This window comes from Meriones unguiculatus, chromosome 11 (genome assembly GCF_030254825.1).
Source record: "Meriones unguiculatus strain TT.TT164.6M chromosome 11, Bangor_MerUng_6.1, whole genome shotgun sequence".
NCBI classification, from domain to species: Eukaryota; Metazoa; Chordata; class Mammalia; order Rodentia; family Muridae; genus Meriones; species Meriones unguiculatus.
In genome coordinates this window covers 47,114,880-47,135,598 of record NC_083359.1, presented here as the reverse complement: position 1 = coordinate 47,135,598, position 20,719 = coordinate 47,114,880, and the positions used below count along the sequence as shown (strand labels likewise).

The 20,719-nt window shown below is 42.3% G+C and overlaps 1 protein-coding gene across 2 annotated transcripts in view; it reads left to right on the top strand.

Annotated features, from left to right (window-relative positions):
• Grin2a (glutamate ionotropic receptor NMDA type subunit 2A) overlaps positions 1-20,719 on the top strand; it is a 420,942-nt gene that overhangs the window by 264,270 nt on the left and 135,953 nt on the right. For both annotated transcript variants that reach the window (XM_060364161.1, XM_060364162.1), the window contains exon 4: positions 19,606-19,720. In XM_060364161.1, coding sequence (XP_060220144.1) covers positions 19,606-19,720 — 115 coding nt within the window. The remainder of the gene's footprint in view (positions 1-19,605; positions 19,721-20,719) is intronic.

The window sequence follows — 20,719 nt, the reverse complement described above, 5'->3', positions numbered from 1 at the left end:
GGTTTGAAGGGAATCTGGGACCAAGAATGCAGGCACTCTTGAGGCAGGAGGGCAACAACTATAACTCAGAGCACTTTTGGAACAAGTGACAGAAATGAACCCCACCTTGCCTGGCTCCAAGTTTGTTCTCTCTAGTCATAAACTGCCAGAATCCTACATATTGGGCTCTGAGTTATTGTCTCCAAGAAGTTTATAACCTAGCATAAGTGATGAAGTTGTATTGACTGTGAACCAGGAAAGATTAGGGACACATTCCATGTAATGTTCATTAAAGGTGTGTATTTCATTTTCATGGGCATTCTAGCAAATGAAAGTAAAGGTCTTAGGCAAGTGGTATCTTCTTCAAACCCATTTCAAGAGGGTAAAAATGGTGAATGCATGCAACTCTCCAGAAGTTAACAGCTGGAGGAGGACTCACCTACTATGAATAGAACTCATCTAATATGAGGTCAGTAGTGCTTCATAGAGATGGTGTTACTTGAGATGGTCTTGTAGACTAATAAGAGCAATGTAGGCAACAAAGAGAGGTAAAGTAATGTGGACAAGCTCATTGGGTAAAGTGCTTGCCTGGCATGCACACAGCCCTGAGTTTGATTCCTAGAACTACATACATGATTTGAAATGTTGTGGCATCTGCAATCTCAATAGTCAGGAGGCCGAGCCCAAGAATCAGAATTTGAAGATCATCCTTGGTTACACAGTGAGCTCAGGATCAACTTGAGATTCAAGAAACCCTGTCTCCAACCTCTCTATTTTCCCACAATAAAAAGAAAAGAAAGGTCATGTGGGACACCACAGCTGTGTGATGGAGAGTATTTAAGGTTCAACAATGTGAAAAGTTAAGAATGTAGACATGGACTTCTTGCTTTGTTTGTTGTTACCACTTAGTCCCGTGCTTGGTGTGGGGTGAACAGTGACACATTGCTGAAGGAGCCAAAGCCAACAACGTGGTCTAGATCAACACAGGTGACTCAAGGGAAGAGCCTATGTCTGCTTCTGTTCCAACCATGTGTGAGAATGTAAGATGCTTAGAGAACATGGAATGCCAGAGCTGCCTCAGGAGGTTTAGGCTCATAAGAGCCAATAACATGAAAGGCAAGGCTCTAGGGCATAACTGGAGCTTAAATTCAGCCTTGGGCTGAGGAAATGGGTGTGCCAACAGAGTATGTCCTGGTTAGTTTTATGTTAGCTTGACATAACATAATAGAGGAAACCTCAACTGAGAAATATCCTCATAAAACTGGCCTATGGTCAAGCTTGTAGTACTTTTTCTTCATTGATGCTTGATTGGGAGGCTCCAGCTCTCTGTGAGAGGTGCCACCCTTGGCAAGTCATTCTGGGTACTATAAAAAAGCAGGCTGAGCGGACCAGGAGTAAACCAGTAAGCAGTTCCTCCACAGCTCCTTCTCCAGCTGCTTCCTCTAAGTTCTTGCCTTGAGTTTCTGCCTTGACTTCCCTCAGTGATGGAAACTACCTTGAAAGTTGTAAGATGAATTGAACTCTTTCCTTCCCAAGTTGTTTGTGCTCATGGTTGTTTTATCACAACAATAAAAACACTAAGACAGTGTGCTTGACTTGCAAACATGAAGATATGAAATTGATCCTTATAACCCATTTTTAAAAAAGCTTTAGAAAACAAAAAAATTTACCAAAAAGCAGACAGGAAAAAAAAAAAAACTATTGGGCTTAGATTTGTTTGTGAATAGGCAGGGGTTAAAGGGGTGGAGGCAGGACCAAAGCTTTGTATGTTCAGCTGAGATTGGGGTGCTCAGGAGAGATTATCCAATACTGTAGAGAAGGAAGGAAAGACATGACTGTCCTGACAATCGATGAGTCCAAATTGGAGCTGGTGTTGCTTCATCCAGAGACTTTGAGCTCCAAAAGATTATGGTTCAAATAGTCATGTGTCAACAATTCAATTCTGCTAGGATGTATTTTGTTCTGAAATGATAGAAAATGGCCCAAGTATAAAGCCCAGTGGAAAAGTGCTTGTTTAGAATTCATGAAGCCCTGGGTTCTCCCCAAGCTATTAACTAAGTGAACACATAAATACAAAATTCAAAATATGTGTGGCTTATAGAAGATGGGTGCTGGATCCTATTTTCCTTGAGAGAGATCCTGAGGTTGTTCGAGCTGGTGTGGTAGTTCAATTATCTAGGTTCCTTCTACTTTTTGACCCTGTTATCTCAGCCAGTGGCTTCTACTTCAAGTCCAAATGACCATAGGTGCTCCAAATATCACATCTACACTGAACCTTCTAAGGCACTTTCTGTACCTTGTATTTATTTTACTACTAGTGATGGAATCAATCTCTCAGGCATGCTGGATATGCCCTCGTCCTCAAAGCTGTATCTCCAGAAGCCCCTTTCCCCACTTCTCTGTTTTTTATTTTGAGATGGGATCTCACTATGTTGCCCAGGTTTGCTTTAGACTTCCTCTGTTGTGCAGGGAGACTTTGAGCCTGTGATCCTCCTGCCTCGACCTCCTGAAGCAGTGACTCCTGAGATACTGTGCCCAATCTGTAGATTGCCATTTCCTGAAGCAGAAGGAGAAGGTGTGGATGATCAGTCAGAAGCCCCTAGCACCTTCCATAGCTGCCCCCACTGATTCACACCCTTATCACCTGTCCTTTCCCTTTGTAGAAGGAGAACCTCACATTGGCCTCTTTGGTGGAGGTAATGAAGAGGAAGCATCTTGCACAACACACAGTGCATAGTGGAAGTTAAGCAAATGAAGTCCCTCACTTTAAGCAATTGCTCTTACTTGCATATACAAGGAGATGAGACAAGATCTGAAATATCCTGGGTTGAATATTAGGATTCTTATGGGCTATGCCCTTCTTCTTGGCTTTCAAGCTACCTTGTTAGATTTTCCACACTCTGTGAAAAACAGGTGGAAAGCGACCAGATTAATAAATGAAGCTTGTTGTCAAAGGTAAACAGGAAAGGACAGAGATCTAGGATTTTCTTCATTCAGCAACTGTGCTCTGAGCACAGAGCCAGGTACTGTTCCATGTTCAACATGGAACACGAAGCTGCTAACAAGAGCAAGCCTTTGTGTCTGTGCACCCATGTTCCATGGTGGAGGATATCCAGAGATTCTAGTATGAAATTACACCTTGTATTGAGTGACAGTTGATTTTCCTCTCTCCTATGTATTTCTTCTTTCTTCCTCTTTTTCCTCTTCCTTGAGTGTGGAAACAATATCCTATGCACAGCTGCCTCCTTAAGGTCTTGACTAGTTGCGAGAGTGGTTACCTAGCATGCCGGAAGTGCTAGGAATGAACTACGGCCCTGCACAGAGTAGTGTGGTAGCACACACTTATAACCCAACATTCAAGAGGTAGAGGCAGAGGTAGAGGCAGAAAGACCAGATGTTCAAGGCCAGTTCAAAAGTAGAAAGGAAATATCTTGAGTAGCTTGGAAGCCTGAGGGTGGGTGACTAAGTAAGTCACCTACTGTCATCTGCTCACCTCTTCTGTACTCTTTTCCTCTTCTTTTAATTAATTAACTTTACATACAGATCGTAGCTCCCTCCCTCCTCTCCTCCCAGTCCCACCCTCCATGATTAGGATCATTTCAGATGTTGTTTGTGTTGACTTCCTCCAGCCAGTTCCAAGCGATTGGGCAAAGCATCAGAGGTACACAGTGGCACATGTACTGCTACTTTATATGTTATTAATAGTGCCCAGACATTACTAATTCCCTACTCTGGGCTCTTTGGCATGGCCCACATATAAGGAACAATAGCCAGCTGGAATTTTAAAATTGTTTTATTATTGGTCAGCTAGACTTCCAGTAATTTTCAGTAAATAAAGGAGATTCCAGAAACAAACAAGTGGCCTTAGAGAATTTATTTTCTGCAGTTGGTTCACTGAAAACAAATATTAAGTATGCAAGATCTTCCAGACCCATGTCTGTTGATTCTTTTGTTCTTTTCTTCAGCAGCTTGTGGATGCTTTGACCAGAAGACTAGTTTAGATTTAGAGTGATCCAAAGACAACCTCCTACTTTCTAAATTTTTTAAAAGTCAGTGTTAGCCAAGCCTGGTGGTGAAGGTTTGCAATCCCATTTACTTGGGAAGCTGAGGCAGAAAGATTAGAACTTTAAGGGCTGCTTGGGTACAGAGTGAGTTCAAGTCCAGACTGAGCTGCTTGAGCAACTTAGCAAGATTCTGTCTCAAAGCAGAATAAACAGGAGGGCTGCAGATGTGGCTTAGGGCTAGAGCATACACTCAGTATTATTCAATCCCCAGTTCCTACAGAGAAAGGAAAAAACAAACAAAATCAATGTTTTTTAGTCAAGCTACTTTTTAATTGGCCACAATAATATCAGTTGTATTAGAGGAATGATATGCTCTTTCTGTCTTCTTCTGTCTCCACTCATTAAAAACATTCATTTATGCCATCATTTCTGAGTCTGTCTCATGTGACACTGGCCTGGACAATGCACACTGTGGTTTGGAGTTAGGAATTAAGCCCTGACATTTGCTTCTATTCTCTGATGTTAGGTGTGTGGTAATGTTTAGGGAACAGGAAACCTTCAGCAAGTGTAAGAGATGAGCACAATAGAAACCCATGCCCATGTCCTGTGGAACATTGCCCACAGGAGATGGAGCAAGGTGAGGGAGGTGAATGGAGATGTGTGATGGGAGGTGGGCATAGGAAAAAGTATAAATGGGTTCTTTCATGAGGCAACAGTTTCATGCTTGTTTTTGCAGAGCTGGAGATTAATTATAGACTAGAGTATCCCTATGCTGGGCCAGAGCTTCCCACTGACCTAATAGTTAATGCTGAACCTGAAAGTAATAAGCAAACATTGGTGTGGAAACTATTTCAGACCAGCAGGAGAGAGGGAGGGAGGGAGAAAAAGAGAGAGAGGGAGGGAGAAAGAGAGAGAGAGAGAGAGACAGAGACACACAGTATAAAGTTGGGTGGGTAGCGAGAAGGTAGGGAGGAGTAGGGGAGCAGAATAAAGAATTAAGAAAACGGCTAATGAGGTTGAGCATTTCTTTAAATGCTTCTCTGCCATTCTATATTCCTCTACAGAGAGTTCTCTGTTTAGCTCTGTTCCCATTTTTTAAGTGGATCACTTGGTTTGCTGCTTTTCAGCTTCATTAGTTCTTTATATATACTGGATATGAGTCCTCTGTCAGATAAAGCGTTGGGGAAGATTCTTTCCCAATCTGTAGGCAGTCGCTTCGTTTTGATGACAGTGTCCTTTGCTTTACAAAAGCTTTTCAGTTTCATGAGGTCCCATTTATTGATTGTTGCTCTTAGAGCCTGGTGTCCTCTTAGAGTTGGTGTTCTGTTCAGGAAGTTTTCTCCTGTACCAATGAGTTCTAGGGTATTCCCCACTTTTTTTTTCTAGCCGATTTAATGTGTCTGGTTTTATGTTGAGTTCTTTGATCCACTTGGACTTCAGTTTTGTGCAGGGTGATAAATATGGATCTATTTTCATTTTTCTACATGTAGACATCCAGTTGGACCAGCACCATTTGTTGAAGATGCTATCTTTTTTCCATTGTATGGTTTTAGCATCTTTATAAAAAATCAGGTGTCCATAAGTGTGTGGGTTTATTTCTGGGTCTTCTGTTTGGTTCCATTGATCCACCATTCTGTTTCTATGCCAATACCATGCAGTTTTTATTACTGGTATTCTATAGTACAGCTTGAGATCAGGGATGGAGATACCTCCAGAAGATCTTTTATTGTAGAGGATTGTTTTAGCAATTCTGGGTTTCTTGTTATTCCATACGAAGTTGAGAATTTTTCTTTCCAGGTCTGTAAAGAATTGTGTTGGCAATTTGATGGGAATTGCATTGAATCTGTAGATTGCTTTTGGTAAGATGGCCATTTGTACTATGTTAATCCTGCCAAGCCATGAGCATGGGAGATCTTTCCATCTTCTCATATCTTCTACTAATTCTTTCTTCAAAGACTTGAAATTTTTTTCATACAATCTTTGACTTGCTTCATTAGGGTTACACCAAGGTACTTTATGGCTATTGTGAAGGGTGTTGTTTCCCTAATTTCTTTCTCAGCCATTTTGTCTTGGTATGCTCAACCTCATTAGCCATTAGGGAAATGCAAATCAAAACAACCCTGAGATTTTACCTTACACCCATCAGAATGGCCAAGATCAAAAACTCAAGGGACAACACATGCTGGAGAGGTTGTGGAGAAAGGGGAACCCTTCTCCACTGCTGGTGGGAATGTAAACTTGTACAACCACTCTGGAAATCAATCTGGCGCTTTCTCAAACAACTAGGAATAGCGCTTCCTCAAGATCCAGCCATACCACTCCTAGGCATATATCCAAAAGAGGCTCAAGTACACAAAAAGGACAGTTGCTCAACCATGTTTGTAGCAGCTTTATTTGTAATAGCCAGAATCTGGAAACAGCCCAGATGCCCCTCAACTGAAAAATGGATGCAGAAATTGTGGTACATCTACACAATGGAGTATTACTCAGCAATGAAAAATAAGGAAATCATGAAATTTGCAAGTAAATGGTGGTACCTGGAAAGGATCATCCTGAGTGACTTGTCCCAGAAGCAAAAAGACACACATGGTATATACTCACACATATAAACATACAACATAGGATAAACCCGCTAAAATCTATATATCTAAACAAACTAAGCAAAAGAGAGGACCCTAACTAAAATGTTCAATCCGCATCCTGAAAGGCAAAGAGGATGGACATCAGAAGAAGAAGAAAACAGGAAACAACCTAGGAACCTGCTACAGAGGGCTTCTGAAAGCCAGAAGAAGAAAACAGGAAACAACCTACGAACCTGCCACAGAGGGCTTCTGAAAGCCTCTGCCCTGCAGACTATCAAAGCAGATGCTGAGCCTGATGGCCAACTGTCAGGCAGAATGAATGGAATTTTATGTAAGAAGTGGGAAATAGCAAAAGCTGGAGAGTACAGGAACTCCACAAGGAGAGCAACAGAACCAGAAAATTTGAACACAGGGAACTTCCCAGAGACTCATACTCCAACCAAGGACTATTCATGGAGATAACCTAGAACCCCTGCACAGATGTAGCCCATGGCAGTTCAGTGTCCAAGTGGGTTACATAGTAATGGGAAGAGGGACTGCCTCTGACATAATCTGATTGGCCTTCTCTTTGATCACCTCCCCCTGAGGGGGGATCAGCCTTACCAGGCCACAGAAGATGACAATGCAGCCACTTCTGATAAGAACTGATAGACTAAGATCAGAAAAAAGGAGAGGAGGACCTCCCCTATCAGTGGACTTGCGGAGGGGCATGCATGTAGAAAGGGGAGGGAGGGTGCGATTGGAAGGGGAGGAGGGAGGGGCTTATGGGGGGACACAAAATGAATAAAGTGTAATTAAAAAAAAAGAATTAAGAAAACAACCCAAACCTTCTAGAAATGTGCTAGAAAACATGAACAATGACTTTGATTTCCAAAATGTAAATTTAGTGACAAATGGAAAGGCAGCAACAGCCAGGTCTTCTGAAGAAACACTTAAGGGATAGTGAGATTTAGGAAAACATCCCTTGGAACTTAGGAAATGGCAGAGCAGATAGAAAATTAACCAAAAATTCAGAAGCACTAAATGGGTTATGTTGGCATTTATGAAAGAGTAAGAGAATTAAAGTCTAAAGGGAAAGGGTGAATAATAAATATGTCTAGAGAACATTTCAAATAATCAAATTCTAGAAGTTAAAAGAGACAACTGTGTAGCAAAAACAACAAAGGAGAAATTGGAAAGAATGAGACATTTTGTGTCCATAAGTGCTCACATGGTCTACATGTAGTTGGCTCTGACAGGACTGAGCGACCTTGGACATGACAACGCTCAGGTAGCAAAGAAAAACATAGCTTTAAAAACACAGAACTGTATCACCATAGGGTGTTAGACAAAGCAGCAGGAGTGGGAAAATAGTTAAATACATGGGAAGTGTTCATCAAGTACTATTTATTAGACATAGCTGCATACTAGGCATGTGCAGAACATGTTTTTGAGGTATGTTAGGTGATGGGGAATTGTATGGTTTATTCTAATTAATTTAAAGTGTTTTTCTTATCATATATTAGTTATATATTATAACAGGTCACTGTGATATTTTAATGTGTATAAATATATTTTGGTTATATTCTCCCTGTTCCTTCTCTCTTGTTCCCCTGAATGTCCACAGACATTTTTCTCTTCTCATTTGTCCCCTCTTCTACTTTCTTTCTTTCTCATTATTATTATTATTTTTTGGTGGCCCAATAAATTTAATGAGGGTTATTGGCAGGACCATGGGAACATAACCAGTGGCTACACCACTGAAGAAAATGTCTTCCTCTGCCAACGACCAGTAATGGCCTTAGGTCCTCAGAGGAGTAGCCTCATTAGCTCTTCCCCACCCCGTGACAGAATGTTGGCCCGGTTAATCTTGTGCAAGTAATCATAGTGGCTGAGAATTAAGGGGCACAGTGGCTAGGTCAAAACTGGAAGACAGCGTTATGCAACATTTCAGTCTCTCCTCCAGCTCCTATGTTTTTGTTGTTGTCCTCTCTTCCTGTTCATGAGCTTTGGTGAGATATGTCTCAATTAGGGCTCAGCTTTCAATAGTCATTTAGTCTCAGCATTTTGAACAGTTGCACATCTCCAGAGTAAATAGCAGTGCTAACTAATCTATGGTTATAAACATGATTGTTTACAAAACAATCTGATGGTCACAATATGAAATTTAGCAAAAACAACAGTGAGGGAGGTGGAGGGGCACAGAGGATGCTAAGATGCTCCCCAGTTGGCCCAGAAGGAAGCGTCAGAATCATCTCACTCTTTAACATCATGCAACTTCAACTACTTAGAAATAGCAATTCTAGGCCAGGCAGTGGTGGCACACTCCTGTAATCTCGGTACTCAGGAGGCAAAGGCAGGTGGATCTCTGTGAGTTCCAGGCCAGCCTGGTCTGTGGAGGGACTCGAGGACAGCCAGGGTTGCACAGAGAGAAGCTCTGTCTCAAAGCAAAGCAAAATGCAGAACAGAAATAGCAATTCTGTTCTTGTTTATTGCACTCTTTGATCAGTACTAGCTCTCTGCCCAGCACTAGAAACACAGCATTAAGCAAACATACATTCTGCTTATTAGAAAACAAACCAAAATAACAACAAAACCCAAAGAAAGCCTAAACCAACTGTCATTAATGGAAATAGAAATCTAGCTTTTTAATGTGAGTTCTGGTGGGCTCAAACTCAGGTTTCATGCTTGTATACCTGTCTACTGAACTATCTTCTATACCCTCATGCGATATTATCATTTTGGTTTAAACAAGGCATTTTAAAAATCCAGGGTGTGGGGCTGGAGAGATGGCTCAGTAGTTAAGAATGCATACTGCTCTCACAGAGGACACAGGTTCAGTTCTTAACACCCACGTCACATCGGTCACAGCTGCCTGTAGCTCCAGCTCCATGGGATCTGCTGCTGTTTTCTGGCCTCCACAGGTGCCTGATCTAATATGGGCAAACCCGCAAACAGATACATGTAGTTCAACAACAATAACCATAAATGTTAAAAAATAAAATAAAATCTAGGGTTTACATCAGACCTATGGTGTATCTTTTCGTAATTTAATCACTTCATAGTCTGATCCCAGTCCCATTTCCTCCTTTCCTCCCTGTCCTGCCCTCATGCCTCCCCTCTTTTTCCCTGTCTCCTTCTTCTCAGAGAAGAGGAGGTTTCCAAGGTGTACCAAAGACCCTGGTACCTCAAGTTGCAGCAGGACTAAGCACATCCTCTTCCACTGGAACCTAATAAGGCAGCCTAGCTAGGGGAAAGAGAGGCAGTGGCCAGCAACAGAGTCAGAGGCAGCCCCTACTCTCACTCCCACTGTTAGGGCCCTCATATTTTGACCAAGCTGCACATCTGCTATATATGTGCAGAGGGTCTAGGACCAGCCCATGCAAGCTCTTTGATTTGTGGTTTGGTCTCTGTGAAGCTCCGTTGGCCCAGGTTAGTTTACTCTGGAGGTCTTCTTGTGATTACCTTGATCCCTCCAGTTTCCTACATCTTTCCTCACATTCCTCCACAACTCCCTAAGCTCAGCCTATTGTATGTCTTAATTCAGACCATCCACATAGCAAGTGTCCTATAACCTCCCGTGACTCATGCTTCCATCATAGACACAGCTGGTCTAGAGTAAACTTGGAATTTCTGGCCCAGTTTCACTGCGTTTGTGATATAGGAAGAATGGTTCCACCTGGTCTCCCTTTGGGCCATTAATAGAACAGAAAATTCAGGCAGTGGAGAAAGGGTCATTTCAAGGCGGCAGCAGCCTTACGTCCCCAAGGCTGTAGGTGCTATAGAAAGCGTGTATATACATGTGTTGCAAATAGTTTATATTTTTGTGGTTAGTACTATGTAGACCACTTTACTGAATGCTAGGAAGACAGAGGCAGACCTTTGCAGACCACCGGGGCCTCGCTGCCTTGAATGTTTATTAGCATGCTTTCTTGTATTTATTGCTCCTGCTGGAAATATTGAAGATATAATTTGAAGCTTAGCAGCCACCAGGGGTTCTAGTATTTTTATCTGGATTGCTAAAGGTGTGTAATCAATTTTGATAAGCAAGACAGTGATAGGATTTTACTGTTTAATACAAGTGCTCAGCAGGTAATAATGGGGACAAAGCACAGTAGCATAGAGTGGTATCTCCTTAGGTAAAGAATTGTGTTGTAGTATAGGTTTAACTTGGAAGCGAGCCTAAGGAAATATGGACTGTCCTTCCTAGAAACTGGATGGAGGTATTGAACTTAATAGGTACTCACTTCCTGCAACTTCCTAATGAAACTGGTTTCAGCAGAAATTTCTGTTAGAGTTTTTTCCCTCCGGAAAGACTGAAGACAGGAGCTAGACAGAAAGGGACGATATTAATGTTTAGTACATGGAGTCACTGCTCTAGAATACTGAACATTAAGGGAACACAGTAAAAATCAGGACATGAGGATTTCTACATAATTGTTTTCATATAATCTGGTCAAATATGAATCACTTGCTAATTTCAGCTAATTTAATTAGGAAATGGAGAGGAAACAATGGTGTACAAGAATCAAGATGATAAATTACCAAAGATTTGAGTAGATTCAACTGACAAATGCAAGGAAGGATGGTTATGAATACATGCTGGCCTCTGGCTTAAGATCATGATGGTGGCTTTGACCTATGAATTTGGGATATGAGGCACAGAAAGTCCTTGGCTGGCTGTTTGTTGTTATTTATTTTATTTTTTGTTGTTTAGTTTTAGTAGTTTGGTTCATTGTTACAGCAGTTACACTGCAATTCAACAAAATGTTCTGTTGCAGCTGTTTGACCGGTTGGTACAATTTCTCCTGCCCAAACAAAACTTTGCTTCCTTTGCCCTCTATATTGCCTTGATTACTAACTGGTCCCCTTTGCTTTTCTTTACCTTGCAAACTCTCTCTTCCTTCCTCTACCCCCAGTAAACAAAATGAGAACAATCCCCTTAATGTAGCTGATGATGGATTTTCTTCTCTCTAGCTTCACATCACAAACCTCTTCCCCTGCAACCCCATCTCCCAGTCCTTCTGACCTGATTCTAACTCTGATCAAATTTCTTAGGAAGCTGTATCTCTCTCTGCCTTTGACTATGCTGTTTTTTCCACGCAAAATGTTGCTGCTATTCTCTACCATCTGTCTTCTCGACCCTTGCTCTTTCTTCACATGACCCAAACATGTTCTACTTTGTTTCCTGATCCTAGCCCTGGAGCTGCGAATTCACCACAGCTTACTTTATGTACATTATCAACTTAAGCAACAAACATCTGTAATGGTATATGTGCCATTCTTTATTGTTATTTTTTTGTGACCCTCTCCCCAACCATGAAAACTGTATGATTGTTTTTGCATTATTTTCTTAGCAGATTTCATGACAAATGATGTGCTTGAGATGTAGTTGGTTCTCAAAAGTCTGTTGGATGGGATTATAGATGGATTAGTAATGAATTATTGATGGGCTTATGGATAGATAATGTATTGATGTGTAGGGAGATGGATGGGCTGATGTAGAGACAAATAAATGAGTAAGTGTACTGATGGACTTATGGATAGAAGGATAAACATTTGTGGGTGAGGAATACAATTATGTATAGATAAATTGAGTGAATGGGTAAAAGAATGGATAGATATTTGATGGGTGAGTGGATGACTAAATAGATTGATCTATAGATGCATTGATACATTGATGAATATGTTGGTCGATGGATGGATAGGTGGATGGCATGTCTTATGATGATATGTCAATAGACTTGGCCAACAAACATCAGCTGGACTCCTACCATGTGCTAGGGAATTTGATAGGACCAAAAATAATTTTGAGAAATGAAACCAAACTTCAGCTTGGAAGATAAAAGCAGCCTAATTTAGCTCCCAATTAGTTACTTTGAAAGCCTGCTGACAATGAGGAATTTGAAGGAAGCCCAATGTTCCTCAAATCCATCAGTCTATGCAAAATCTTTTCATGAGTCCTATGCATGTAGGGTGTAAAATGGAATGTTCCTTAGATGTTCCTATCTAGGTGTACTTAGCTCATCATAACACCCACCAGCCAAAAATCATCAAAGGGAAGAAGAAAAAGCAAATGAGTCTCCACTGCCTAAATAATGAATGATGTTCAAGCCATGAATAAAAGTGTTGACGTTCCTCTGGTGAAGGAGCATTGCTCTCCTGCCTCTGCTGGAAGTGAGCCAAGATGCTTTTTAACTTCCAACCTTCTACTCATGGTTCTCCATGGCCTTCTGAACAAATGCCCAGTGCTTTAGCATGCCATACAAAGGTCCCCGTGATCAGTTAGAGCCCCCCCACAGACTTATCCAGCTCCTCAACAAGCTGCGTCCAGCTTTTCCTGGTAACTCCTCTGATCACAAAGCTTTCTGTCCTACCTCCCACTTGTTCTCCAGTGTGTCCCAGAAGTGCTCCCCAGATATTCTACATTGAGCTAGGAGCTCCTTATTTGCTTTTGCAACACCTCACATTCTCCAGCTCTCATTTAGCCATTGATGTGCCTATGTCTATGAATTATAAAAACTGTTGGTCAGAGGGTAGAATGGCATTGGGCCTTTAGTTCTTTATCTTCAGGACTCACTAGAGGCCCCACACACAAGAGGCTTGCAATTGACAGTCATGGAGCTGGGAAAATGCTTTTCTCGGTCTGGCGGGATGGCTTAGTTGGTAAAGGGCTTGCCTTAAACATGCAAGCATCTGAGTTTGACCCTCAGAACCTGTGTAAAAATGCCAGGCTAATGGAGCATTTGAAATCCCAGCACTGGGGAGGCAGAGAGCACTGGATCCCTGAGACTTGCTTGCTAGCTAGCCCAGCCTATTTGACTAGGATTGTGAGAGGTGGATGGCATTCCTGAGAAAAGACATCAAGGTTGTTCTCTGGGCTCCACACATGTGTACACGCACCCACTCACACATATACATATGCCTCCCCGTACACAGGCACAAAGGAAAGTGCCTTTCTAGAAAACTATCATAGACACTACAAATGTCTCAAGTAGAATAGTGACTATCCTACTTTTTTTCAAAGCAATGATTCTTTTGAAATTTTCAATGTGAAGACTAAAAGGGGCACAGAATAAAACAAAAAATACCTATAATCTGTGCATAAACAGGCTTTCTTCTCAATCCTCTTTCCTGCTTCTTTTAACATTACATATTGAGTGCTTTCTTCACATCTTAGCTTGTTGCTAAGAATATGGTGTTTAAAAATAATTGTTATCATAATTTATGGGTAGGTATATGCCATCTGTGTATGGGAGCCCCTGGAGGCCAGAAGAGGGTGTGCAATGCCTTGTGACTAGAGTTATAGGCAGTTCTGAGTTACCTACCCAATGTGGATGCTAGGAACCAAGCTTGCTTCTTCTGGAAGAGCATTGAGAGTGCGTAACTACTGAGCTGTCCAGCCCCAAGAACATGACTTTCAGTGATGGAGATGGCCCATGGCATGAATGTATAACACTACTCATCATTTCCCATTTTCTCAAGTTGTCCATACACTCTGGTCTCTCCTTTGTACTTCTGTACTACAGAGGTCAAAGGTGGACATATGACCCACTAGACAAGTCTCTCTTTTAGGACTTTGTAGTGTCCTTTTCCTCCTTAAATATTTTCCTTTCTTTATCTGCTTTTGATGAAGTAAATGAAGTTAGAGAACTCTTCCATGCCTTCTTGTTCTAATGCTTCAGTCTGTCACACTGTTTCTATGGAGTATCTGTGAAGGATCTGCCACCATGGTTCCTTTCTCTCTCTCTCTCTTTTTTGTTCATTCATCAGTTTATTTACTTTACATCCCAATTACTTCCCATCCTTTTGTCCCTCCCTCCGACTCTTTCCTCCCTTTTTCCTCAGACAAGGGGAGGCCTCCCATGGATACCAACGCACCTTGGCATATCAAGTTGCAGCAGGACTAGGAACATCTTCTCTAGAGGCTAGACAAGGCTGTCCAGTTAGGGGAAAGAAGTCCAAAGGCAAGCAACAGTCCGAGACAGCTCCTGCTCCTGCTGTTAGGAGTCCCACATGAAGACCAAGCTGAACATCTGTTACATATGTATGGGGGGGCATCTAGGTCTGTCCCCACGTATTCTCTCTAGTTGGCCTTTTAGTCTCAGTGGGTCCCTTTGGGCCCAGTTTAGTTGATTCCATAGGTTTTCTTGTGGTATCCTTGACCTCTCTAGCTCTTTAAATCCTTTTCCCCTCTCTTCCACAAGATTCTATGAGCTCCACCTCCTGTTTGTGTGTGGGTCCCTGTATCTGTTTCCACCAGCTGCTGGGGAAAGCCTCTCAGATGACAGTTCTGCTAGACTCCTGTCTGCAAGTTTAGCAGAATATCATTAATGGTATCAGAGGTGGACTCTCTCATGGCATGGGTCCCAAGTTGGGCCAGTCATTGGTTGGTCATTTTCTCAATTTTTGCTCCCTCCTTATCCCTCCCTGCACATCTGATAGGCAGGGAAAAAATGGTGAGTTGAAGGTTTTATGGTTGGGTTGGTGTCTCCATCCCTCAATTTGAAGTCTTTCCTGGTTATAGGGGTAGCCATTTCAGTTTCCATATCCCCTGTGCTAGGAGCCTTAGCTAAAGTCACCCTCATAGATTTCTGGGAGTTTCCATTGTCCTAGGTTTTTAGCTTTTCTGAGAGATAAGCTCCCCCCATTCCCCAGATTCTAGCTCTTTCTCTCCCTCCCTGACCCCTCCTGTTCCCCTCTCTACTTCCTTCCACACCCTATTTCCTACCTTTAGCCACCCTGATGGATGTCTACTTTATTTTCCTTTGCAGTGAGATTCAGGCATCCTCCCTTGGGCCCTCCTTGTGACTTAGTTTCTTTGGGTCTGTGGAGTTTAGCATGGGTATCCTGTACTTTATGGCTGATATCTACTCATGAGTACATACCATGTTTGTCTTTCTGGATCTGAATTACCTCACTCAGGATGATTTTTTTCTAGTTCTGTCTATTTGCATGCAAATTTCATGATGTCATTGTTTTTAGCTCAAGCTCTGGCTTTAGTTTAGGCTTAAGCTCCTCAGCTCCCTGGCTTTTGGGGCTTTGAGTTAGCAAGCCTTCCAGCTTGTTCTTTCTTTTTTTTTCTTTTTCTTTCTTTCTTTTTTTTTAGGACTTATTTATTTATTTCACACATGAGTGCTCTATCTGTATGTACATCTGCGTGACAGAAGAGGACACCAGATCTTATTATAGATGGTTGTGAGCCACCATGTGGTTACTGGGAATTGAACTCAGGACCTCTTGAAAGGCAGACAGTGCTCTTAACCTCTGAGCCATCTCTCCAGCCCCCAATGTCATTCTTTTTAATATGTTTTCTCAAGAAATGTTCCTGTTTTATTGTGTACATGTGTGGGTGCACATATGCATTAGTGTGGAGGACAGAGGGCAACTTTCAAGAGTTGGTTCTCTCCTTCCATTCCATGGTCCCTATCCTAGGGATGGAACTCAGGTCTTCAGGGTTGGTATCAAGTCTCTTTACCTGCTGAGCCACACTGATGGTCCTTAGATATATTTAACATCACATTTCTCTCAAGCTTCATGGAGGTAGAGGTCCTGCTCACCTTTTCATCCCAGTTCTGGCAGATGAAGTGTGCTGTGTAGTCCCACTGGAGTTCAACTTGATTACACGCAAGAGAATTTGGAGGATCTGAGTGGAGAGAGAACAAGTATTGTTAAGCAGACAGGTGCTCCTGTAACAAACATACCAAGGGTAGCATTGATGCCATGGATGTGACACAGGTCCCTAGTGACTTGCCACTTCATCTTCTCCTTAAACCCAGCTCGGAATCCTCCTGGGTTTGCATTTTCTCTGCCCTCTCTCTGCTGCTCTTCTTCATTTTCTCCTTCTTTCCCTCTTCTTTGGCAACTGCTAGGGTCAAAGCTATCTCTGTCTTCCATCTTGATTGAAGAAACAATGTAGCCCTGTAAATGGCACTCCACATGCCTGCGAGTCTCCTTGTCTATTTTCTTTTTCTTTTTTTATTTTTTATAATTTTATTTTTTTCTTATCAGTTACATTTTATTAACTCTGTATCCCAGCTGTATCCCGCTCCCTCATTCCCTCCCACTCCCACCCTCCCTCCCTCCCTTATCTCCACCCTGCCCCTTTCCAAGTCCACTGATGGGGGGAACCTCCTCCCCATTCATCTGATCCTGTTTTATCAGATATTTTCAGGACTGGCTGCAAAGTCCCCCTCTGTGGCCTAACAGGACTGCTCCTCCCTTGTGGGTGGGGAGGTCAAAGAGCCAGCCATTGAGTTCCTGTTAGAAATAGTCCTTGCTCCCCTTACTATGGGAAACCAATTGGTTACTGAGCTACCACAGGCTACATCCGAGCAGAGGTTCTAGGTTATATGCATACATGGTCCTTGGTTGAATGTCAGTCTCAGAAAAGACCCTGTGCCCAGATATATTTGGTCCTTGTGGAGCTCCTATCCTTTCCCCATCAGACTAACTCCCCTTCTTTCATATGATTCCCTATACTCTGCCAAAGGTGTGGTTATACGTCTTTGTATCTGCTTTGAAAACACTGCTAGTTAGAGTCTTTCAGATGCCCTCAGTAGACTCCTGTCATACATTCAACGCACATTCCATTTGTCTTTCTAAATGAAGATTGATCATCTTGCCCCATGTCCGCTCTCTTGATTATCTTTTTTAGGTGTATAGATTTCATTATGTTTATCATATCTTATAGGTCTATATAAGCGAGTATATACCGTGTTTGTCTTTCTCCTTCTGTGATATTTCACTCAGAATGATCTTTTCTAGCTCCCACCATTTGCCTACAAATTTTATGATTTCCTCCTTTTTGATTGCTGAGTAGTATTCCATTGTGTTTCTACATGGCCTTATAGTGATATTACTAAAGTGCTATGGTACTCCCTTGATTAAAACCTTTCATCATTTTATTATTTTAAGGAGGACCTTAGGAAGAATGCTTAAATCTTATTCAGCATGGCAAACAGGATAAACCTCAGAAGTGATAGAAGAGAGGAAACAGGATGGGAGCCTACTATAGAGAGTCCTCTGAAAAGCTCTACCCAACAGGGGATTGAATTAGATGTTGAGACTCACAACCAAACTTTGGACAGAGTACAGGGAGTTTTATAGAAGAAGGAGGTAGGGAATAGAAGGACATGGAGGGGGACTGGAGCCCCACAAGGAGACCAACAAAACTAAAAATTCTAAGCCCAGGTGGTCCTGCAGAGACTGATGCACCAACCAAGGATCATGCATGGAGAAGACCCAGACCTCCTGCTCAGATGTAGACCACAGGGAGCTCACTCTCCTTGGTGCTGCCTCTATCATGAACTCAGTTGCCTGCTCTTTGATCACTTGCCCCTGATGCAGCCAAGTCACAGAGGAAGAAGATCCAGGCTGTCCTGATGAGACTTGAAAAGCTATGGTCAGATGGCAGGGGAGGAGAACTCCCCCTTTCAGTGGACTAGGTGAAGGGGATGGGGGAGAAGAGAGAGGAAGGGTAGGACTGGGAGGAGTTTAGGAAGGGGGCTTCAATGGGTGTATATAATGAATTAATTGTAAAAAATAGAAGTTAAAATTAAAAAGGATTAAGACAAAATTGTACATGTCCTACAAGGCCAACACCTTCTCTTCACTCACCATCTCAGGCTTGGCTAATGGCGTTCTTGTCTTCCTATCTCTGCTTCAACTTTAATTTTCTGTAACTAGTGTCTTATAGGTACCACAGGCCTTTGCACACATTGCTTCTTTAGCCTGTTCCCATCTTCTCATACCTGTCAACTTTGACCTACCTCCATAGATTAAAATACACTTCCAGGTTATTTCTTCCTCTAATTTGCTTTCCTACAATATGGCTTTCTTTTTCTCTCTTTTTAAAAAAAGTGTGTGTGTGTGGTGTATGCACGTGCTTGTGTGTGTGTGTGTGCATGTATGCAGAATCTGAAGAATGGCATTGGGTAGCTTCCTCAGCTAATTCTCATTTTTTTTTTTTTTTTGTTTATTTATTTGTTTGTTTGAGACAGAATCGCTCACTAAACCTGGAGATCATCAGTTCAGCCAGATTAGTTTGCCAGCAAGCCCAGGGGTTGTCCTGTTTTTGCTGCTGGGCAGTAGTATTACAGACATGTGTCCAGATACACAGCCTTTTAACAGGATGAAGGCGATCCAAGCTCAAGTCCTAGTGTTTACATAGCAGACACTTTGCCAACTGTGCCATTTCCTCGGCCCCACATCCTTTTCCTTGTTGCATGCCAGAGATTTTCAGTTAATAGGCTAATATCTGCCCTCTTCCTCAGACTTTAAACCTCATGAAAGCAGGTATCACAGCTGTTTCCTTGTTTATCTCCATTCAACTAGCTAAGCCCTGACAGGTTGCAAATAAATATTAGCTGAATGAGTAATAAACAGATGGGCTATCATTGTTTTGAAGTTAGATCTGTGTAGATTCTGAGGAAGCAGTTTCCTTTAGGGAAACCTATGAAAAGAGAATAGAATACACAGGGCTAGAGGGATGGCTCAATGGTTAAAAGCACTCCTGATAAGGACCGGAATTCAGTTCCCAGCATGCCCAGTGGACATTTCACCACTACCCAAAACTCCAGCTTCATGGGATCCAATGACCTCTTTTCTTCTAGCACCTGTGCTCATCCACATGCCTGTAGGTCCCCATTTACTTGTGGGCATACACACTCATAGGCACATACACTCTCGTGGGCACTCTCTCTCTCACACACACGTAAATGCAGAATTGTGTGGATGGGCGGGTGATATGCATTCAGATTCTCATATAAGAAGATCATGTAAACCCAGGTCAATGATTGGTAGTGAAAGGTGTTAAAGAGTTGATTATTAATGCCTAGATACAGGACTGGGGTTCAGAGAATGGGTCAGGCTGGTGTATGGAGCGTGTTATTAGAAGTGCTTCCACAGGTCCCAAAAGGTCCACATTTGGGGTCTCTATGTCATTATAAGTAATGGTTATGTGTGTTTATACTCTAATATTGTGCTGACGGCACCCACTCATTGGTTAGAAGCCTCTTTAAGTCCTCCCTAAATGTGTCTTTGTCTTTTCCTCCATCTAGATTTATGGTTAACGTGACGTGGGATGGCAAAGACTTGTCCTTCACTGAGGAAGGCTATCAGGTGCACCCCAGGCTTGTGGTGATTGTGCTGAACAAGGACCGAGAGTGGGAAAAGGTGAGTGTGTACAGAATTCAGGGATGGAGGGAGTGCGGGCTAAGTAGGGTGGAAGGCACCTTCTCTCAGAGAACTTCCCCTACAGTGAGTTCACTTCCAAAGCTTAGGGCCATGCTTCCTGAGAACCAGGCAGGTGCAAGAGGAATGTCTGTATAATCTTATGCTGTCCTCAGACTTCAGCAGGGAGGGTTCTGGGCACATTTAGGACAATTTAAAGAAAGTTAAACTCTGCTTGCAGAAAAGCAGCAAAAAATGTCTGCTGTAGCAAAGATCAGGCAGTATTCTTGAATTTTAAAGCATATACCATGTTCACAATTGCCATATTGTGAATGTCCTAGATTTTAATTTGCTTAGATTTTTACTTTAAGTAAACTAGTCTTCAAAACTTCAGAGTGCCACTTCTATGGCTGTCTGTAAATTATATTGAGGAGAGGGAACATATAAGTCTCACAAAGCACATGAAAGGATATGCATATTAGCTCTGAAAAGTCAATATGTAAAGAAAAATGTCACCCCATATATTGTAAGACATAGGTTGTGCTGCAGAAGAGAGATTTCACAGACTTTACTAAGCTCCCAGGTACACAGTAGTACTTGTCCCAATGGTACACCTTCTTCCTCCATATCCCAATCACTAAATCAGTCCCCATATTATCACATCAAGAGCCCAATAAAAAGGTCAAGGCCCATGAAACAACATGCAAAAAGAGGCAGAAAAAGTATAAGAACTAGAAGATGGAGAAGAGTACTGTGAAATGCTATCTTCTGAACATGAATCATGACTGTCTTACACATGATCTCCCAGCAGCCGTGGTTGTGTGCATAAGATCTGCACAAGGTCAAGCCAGTTAAAAGTCCAGTTGGATGAGGGAGAGGCTCCCAAGACCCTATCCCTACTCGAGAAGCTGATGGCATTGATGCCTGCTGGGGAAGGGAGAGTCACTTTTCTTCTGGAGTGTGGTTACTAGTAGCTTTCCCATGTCCCAGTGGATAACCCCA